Here is a 6,793-nt window from a genome sequence, read left to right on the forward strand (position 1 = left end):
TGGGGGAAAGCCCCTGGCCTCCCCCAGGGCACCCGTGACCTCCAGCGCAGCATGACCCTGCCAGGGATGAACCCCAGCTTTGCTTCACTTCCCGGAGTCACCCCAGCTGCTGTAGCAGGCAGCATCCTGGGGTTGTTCAGTGTCCTGACCAGTCCTGCTGTGGCTGTGCCCCCTCTCTGCCCCAGCACGCTCCTACCCCAGCTCCTGCTGCTTCTCCTGCCCCTTGCCCAGGTGCAAGGGGCTGCTCTGAGACCATCTCTGGTCCTGGGCTGCAAAGATAAGACAGCTGAGAGATGTTGCAGTCCAGACCTAACCTAGCTCCCTAGCTCGGGGACCTCTGCCAGGGCCTGGCGGTGGGGTCATCCTGTCCTGTCTGGCTGCCCCACACAGACCTCCATGTCCGTGGGGAGAGCTTGAGGCCCCCTCAGCCTTCCTGTGCTGCCTGGCCTCTCCCAGCCCACAGGACAGGACCCTTCACCAAGTTCTGGATATGCACAGTGGAGCCAGGAGAGCCAGAACATTCTCCCTCCTTGCAAATGCCTTCTGCAGGGCAAAGCCATGGGGTTCCCCAGGTGAGAGCCCGTGGGGGGCCATCCCCGTGTCCCCCCATGCTTTAAGCATTGATAGCAGCTTCTGGGCGAGGGCTCAGCATACAGCCCTTGCACTGTCCTGATAGCCTGTGAGCTGCAGCTGGTGTGAAATCCAAAGGGCTTTTCCTAAAGCAGCACCGAGCATTGGCGCAGAGGTCCTCTGAGCAGCCCCTGCTACTCTGGCAGCCTGAGAAAATGTTTCCAGAACTGCTGCCAGGAGATCTTTTCTTTAGTGGGGAGAGGAGCGGCAGGGAAGAGGATGGCCCAGCGCACCGAGCATTGGCGCAGAGGTCCTCTGAGCAGCCCCTGCTACTCTGGCAGCCTGAGAAAATGTTTCCAGAACTGCTGCCAGGAGATCTTTTCTTTAGTGGGGAGAGGAGCGGCAGGAAGGAGAATGCCCACCCCGCTTCTTCCATCACTTGCTCCTCTGTGGCTGTCCTGGCAGCCCCTGCACGCCCTCTCCAGTGCGTGTCCTGGGGATGCTGCTTCCCTGCTCCCAAACGCTCTGGTTTCACCAGCCCTGCACGGTGCAGGGCTGTGGCCATGCAGGATCTGGCTCAGAAAGGGCTCCAGGCAGGGGTGCGGGACCTGGGCCAAGCATTGCCTTCACTGTACAGGCAGCCTCGAGCATTCGGCTGGCAGCAGCGCTCTGAAGCAGGCGTGCTCCCAGAAGAGCCCCACTGGGGCTTTAATCAGGTCCGATTGGGGCAATCAGTGGGATGATGATGGTTTACAGCCCCCCTGGGTCTGACCCCAGGCTCTCCAAGGCACGAGTTTGGGCTTTGGAGTCTCTGCTTTCCCCCCATTCTCCCTGTTTTGCAGTATTTGTGTGTCTGAGCAGAGTTTAATCCCCCCTGCCACCCTTGACTTGAAAGTGTTTCCAAGCCAGACTTTGTGCCAAGCCGTCGGCTGCTTCCCGGCAACCCCAGGGTGACCCCAGGGGTGGAAATATCTTGCTTATTGGCCCTGACTCCAACAGGTGCCCACAGCCAGCGTTTTTCCGTGGCTGTCAACATAGACACAGGGTGACCACGACAGTGCAGCTGCTGCAGGGTCATGCTTGCAGCGAGCCTGCCAGTCCCGTGGAGACGTGGCCGTGGCTGGCGAGCGTGGCCCTGACCCAGCCAGAAGCGACTAATCCCTGCAGCAGCATTTGCATTGCAGTACGGGGGAAGGTGAACCCGTCCAGATCTCAGCATCACCCCTTCTCCTTGGCGGTACCTGGCACAACCCTGCCCCAAGCTCAGAACAAGGTCTGCACTCCCTCCTGCCTTGCTGCCTGATTTTGGAGACAGAGCCTGCTCCGGTTTAGGGACCATTGCTGTGTCTCAAACGACTCTCAGCCAGATGCAGGTACAGAGAGATTTGTGTTCCCAAGCTCCAGTGGTGAGGCAGAAAGCAAGCTCTCGCTGCCTGGGGAGATGCTTTTCCCTGGAATTTAGCGTAATTAAAAAATAACAACGCAGGGATTTCTCCAAAGACTAAACACTTGCTGACATGCCAGGAAAAACAAACTGGATGACCTCTTAAATAATGCCGCCTGCTGTCATACGTGGTAGCTCAGAAAATGTGCATTTGAGCTCAGAGAGCTTGCAGAAGCGTGGGAACAACCCCGTCCCTCCCACATCACGGGTTTTCTTTGGTCATGGTCACGCAGGTGGTAAAAGATGAGTTTCTGTAAGTGCCAGGACAAGGAGACAGTACCCGCTGTTCAGCAGTGACGTACATGTCATGGAAAAATGGATGTTGGGATCTAAGTGATCTCAGAACAGCCAAAACGGCCTCTCTTTAACTCAAGAGTGATGATGGGAAAATGGAAATTTGAAACATTTCCAGCTATTAAGTGCTTTTGTATTTATTTTTGGCCAATGAGATGTTCAGCTTGCATGTGGGGGTTGTGTTCTGTAACTCTTCCAGGAAAATAAGCATGAGGAGGTGCAGGATCTTGACAGAGAGGAGGACAAGACCAAAGCAGACATGGGGAGCAAAACCTGGGCAGACCTGGCGGGAGAGATGAAGGTGTTCCTGTGGAACCCGGAGGAGAGGACGTGCCTGGGGAGAACAGCCAAGAGCTGGGGTAGGTCCTTGCTTGAGCCCCGCTTTCGTGGGTTGTTGCCTTTTCTGCTTACAGTGGCTGGTCTTGCTAGCTTGGACTGACCACCCCTGCCCCACACTTCCAGGGTAGATGTTTCTAACAAGCGCAATAAAGGACTAGTGAGGAGGACAAGCAGAAAACCTGGGGAAAGTTACCCTTGGTCTGAATGTTAATGTTTACTGAGAATGTGAAAGCAAAGATTTTGGGCTGCCCAGACTGTGTACTGGGAAGAAATTAAGAGCCCGAGCAAGTGCGGGGGCTGCAGGTCGGTCTGCCGCAGCCGCGCACCCCTGCTGGGGCCAGCGATCCAGCTCTTGCCTCTATAAGCCCATGGGGAGGTGGCTTTGGGTCATCCTTTTGGTGGAGGAAGAATGTCCAAGTCACAGGGCAGGCCTTTTGCGGGGGTGCACGCTGCGGGGCCAAGCAGCCCTCCTTGCCTGCGTGTGCCTTGGCTCTGGAGCGGGAAGAGCTGGTCATTGCTGTCATCTCACAGCTTCCTGGGGATGGTGGGCTGGGATGTGCCAGTGAGGGTTTTGAGCACCCTGTCTCTCTTATCCACATCCACGTGGCTTCTAAACACTATTGCTGAGCCTGGAGGTGCCCTGGGTGGCCAAGAGCAGCCCGTGGCTGCAGGGCAAACACTGCTGCAGGCAGTCCAAGGCGAATGTGCCACAGCACACGTGATGCTGTGCACCTTTGCAGTTCTGCTCTCCTGACAGTGCTCAGCTCCCTCAATGGAGCGAAAATCCCCAACCATAGCCCAGCGTCACGCTTGGGGTCCAGCGTCATCCATACCGGTCAGTGTAAGGCTGCGAACTATCAGGGGCTGCTGCTCAGTGTTTGTAGCCCTCGGCTGGCACTGGCCACACTCCTACAACCTCACAGCCTGCCCGTACCACCACCAAGTGCTCTGGGTCTCCTGCAAAGCCTGTGATGATAGCCAGGAGAAACAAAGGGAACTGCCTGTGAGCAGCAGAGGAGTCTGAAAACCTGTAAGCACAAATCTGGGACAGAACATCCTCATTTGCCCCACCCTGACCTTTGCTGGCCATGGAAGCAGCCTGGTTCTGCTGCTCCTTTGCAGGATGGGAAGGTGCGTGCTGGAGAATGGGAGTGGTGTGGGGATAACAGTCCTTAGGGACATCCGTTTGCACTCCTGAAGGCTCATCCAGGTGCTGAAAAAAGCCCTGTGAGAGGACCTGTGTGGATGTGGCCCTGCCTGGCTACTGCTGGAAGTTATTTATTTACATCCTCAGGGAGGGTGCAGTGTCCTCCTGCGCCTTGGGTGCATCATGGTATGCTATATGGCTCCACCACCACCCTATGGGCACACGTACTCCCGGCTGCACACGTGGCCGTGCTCACACGCCTGTACAGGGGGGCAGGAGAGAGGCATTGAAGCTACTGCGAAAATCAGTTTTTCTGTTAAAATCTGTGTATTTGGAGGTGAATGGAGCTGAACTTTCCCGCTCTCATCTCATGGGGGAGGGGGAGGAATTTGCCCAGCTTGGGGCTGCTCCTCTGCACTGGCCCTGAAGGTGTTCCCCGGGGACAGGGGGGTCAGGGGACTTGTGCTGCCGATATGCAGGGAGCCAGCTGGCCTCAGGGTGGGCACTGGAGGCCCCAGCCCCAGGGGAAAGCTGCATGCCAGGCTCTGCCACTGACAGCACTTCCCGCTGCTCTGCAGGAAGCCTCAGAACGGGAATGGTAGCAGCACCACGACCCAACAAGCACAGGCTTGGCACCCCAGCAGCTGCTCCAGCCAGGCCAGGCTGATGCAGAGGCACTGTCCCAGCATCACTGTGGCAGGGCTGGGCATTGTCCCCGCTGGGCCACCAGCAGCAGTGATGGTGCCATCCACCCTAGCTTGGCCCACAGCAGGACACGGCCCCGCACTTGTTCCCAGCACCGCAGCCCTGGCAGAAGCATGTCAGGAGCGCACATCTGCGTTCCCAGGGCTCCTCCCGAGCTGCCGGCACGTTTCTCTTGGGAAATGTTTGGGTTAGGGCTTCGCTTTGCTTTCTGAGACGCCGGGTTTTATTCACAGGCCATGGCCTCTTGAGACATCCTCAGCTATTAGCCTGGTCCAGAGGAAAAACAAACCCATTCCCTGGACATCAGGGCTATGAATCAGCCATCAGTGCCACAGCCCTCAAGCGCTGCCGCGTGCTGCAGTCCCAGCGCTGAAGTCCCTGATGCCCAGGCAACTGGAGTCGGGGCAGGAGCATCGTCCCTCAGCCCCCATCGGGAATTCGGGTGTGCTGAAGCTGCTGGATACCCTCCTGTGTTACCATGCCAAGAGGGAGTGGGAAGGGCAAGAGCCAAGGCTGGAGAGAGCCGTGGCAGAGGACACATGAACCTGGTCCTGACCCAGCTCTGGGAAGGGCCATGATGCAGAAAAGGATACGGAGCCCAACAGCAGCTGCCCCAGCCCCGAGGGTGGTTTGGGGAGAGGGGCTGCGAGCTCCCACCTCCACCACGGACTCAGAGCTCCAAAGGATGTCCTGCTGAGCATGGCTGGGCACCCCTGTGGGGCACAGCCTGGGGGCTTGCTCTGGTTGTGTCAAAAGCAACATGCCCTCTCTCCTTTGCAGGCTTGATCTTACTGTTTTACCTCATTTTCTACTCGTTCCTGGCGGGAATGTTTGCCTTTTGCATGTACGTGATGCTGCTCACGCTGAGCCCTTACACACCCACATACCGGGACCGCGTGTCTCCACCAGGTACGTACTCCGGCCAGCCCGGCCTCAGGCACCTCTGCTGGCACTTGCCTGGCAGAGCGCTGCCGAAATGGTGTGGCAGAGACCATGGGTAAAGCCCCGCTGGGGCTGTGTGCTCAACCAGCCCTCCCTACCACGGGTGTCGTCACCTCAGGACACTTGACCCGCTGCGGAGGATCAGGCGTCTTAAATTGCCCCATGTGAAACGTGAATTTGAATTACACGAATTGTTTTTCTAATGTTGCGAATTACTTGGCTAATTATTCTCATGGTAAATGAGCAAGTTTAGGTGTTTTGTAGGTGAAGCCCATTCATTTCAGTTGCTGCCTCTTCATACCCTGTGTCTTCAAAATGACGTGCAAATCAAGAGAAGCTTTTATGCATTGTTCTTTGGGGGAGTCCTAGCAAGATGATGTTCAAAGACTCCTTTCGCTATGATAGAAGCAGCTTTTTCTCTGTGATTTTATGTTAGTGGGTAACACGAGGCCCCTTTGCCCTGTCTTGGAGCTGACTGTGCAGCTGGGAGCATGGGGGACCCTTTGGCCTCCATGGGTAGCCCCAAGCCCATGTCTTCCCTGCAGCACTGCTGAGACTTTCCAGATCTCCTATGTTTCCCGGGATATTTTGGTGTGCATGGTGTTTTCTGGGTGTGAGACAGAAGTGAGGGATCAACGGGTTGAGGAGAGAGTATATTTGTGAGCTGGCGCTGCCACTCTCCTGCCTGTGCCCAGCCCCAAGCCCGGTCATAGTGCAACCAGCCTGTGCCACACGTGCCCCAAGCCTGTGGCCAGTCCATCCATGTCTGCTCTAATGAGGTTCATTTCCTTCTCCAGGAGTGACGATCAGACCATACTTGAATGGGTTCACCATTGCCTTCAACGTCTCTCAGCCCAACACGTGGCAACCCTACGTGGACAGCATGCACCGCTTCCTAGCAGGTAAGCTCTTAGGCACCCCAGGAGTCATGACCACAAGTTGTTTGCATCTGTGCGCGCAGCATAGGAGTCCCCTCCTGGGGCACGCGTCAGTTCTTGGCATCTCATGACCCCCGTCTGAAAAGGGAGACTCATAAGGTGGTCACAGGAGCTTCTGTGGGAGGGAGCCTTGCCTTTCCAGGTGGGACTTTCTAATTCCCTTGACATGCGGATGTCCTCTGAGATTGTGGGTCTGTGCAGGTCTCGAGAAACGTTAATGGGTCTCTTGGTCCCCATCAGCTTATGATGACAAAGTTCAAGAGGAGAAGAATATCGAGTGCGTCTCAGGACAGTACTTCATCCAGGGGGGCAATGAAAGCGAGGAGAAGAAGGCGTGCCAGTTCAAGCGCTCACTGCTGCAGAACTGCTCTGGCATTGAGGACCCAACCTTTGGCTACTCCAAAGGCCAGCCCT

At 56.6% G+C, this 6,793-nt stretch overlaps 1 protein-coding gene across 1 annotated transcript in view; it reads left to right on the plus strand.

Annotated features, from left to right (window-relative positions):
* The window catches only part of ATP1B4 (ATPase, Na+/K+ transporting, beta 4 polypeptide), a 9,925-nt gene that overhangs the window by 476 nt on the left and 2,656 nt on the right, over window positions 1–6,793 (plus strand). Inside the window, exons 2-5 of the mRNA XM_010131328.1 lie at window positions 2,508–2,667; window positions 5,280–5,408; window positions 6,239–6,343; window positions 6,620–6,792. Of these exons, the coding sequence (XP_010129630.1) occupies window positions 2,508–2,667; window positions 5,280–5,408; window positions 6,239–6,343; window positions 6,620–6,792 (567 nt within the window). The remainder of the gene's footprint in view (window positions 1–2,507; window positions 2,668–5,279; window positions 5,409–6,238; window positions 6,344–6,619; window position 6,793) is intronic.

Source organism: Buceros rhinoceros, unplaced genomic scaffold, assembly GCF_000710305.1.
Source record: "Buceros rhinoceros silvestris isolate BGI_N320 unplaced genomic scaffold, ASM71030v1 scaffold41562, whole genome shotgun sequence".
Classification (NCBI taxonomy): domain Eukaryota; kingdom Metazoa; phylum Chordata; class Aves; order Bucerotiformes; family Bucerotidae; genus Buceros; species Buceros rhinoceros.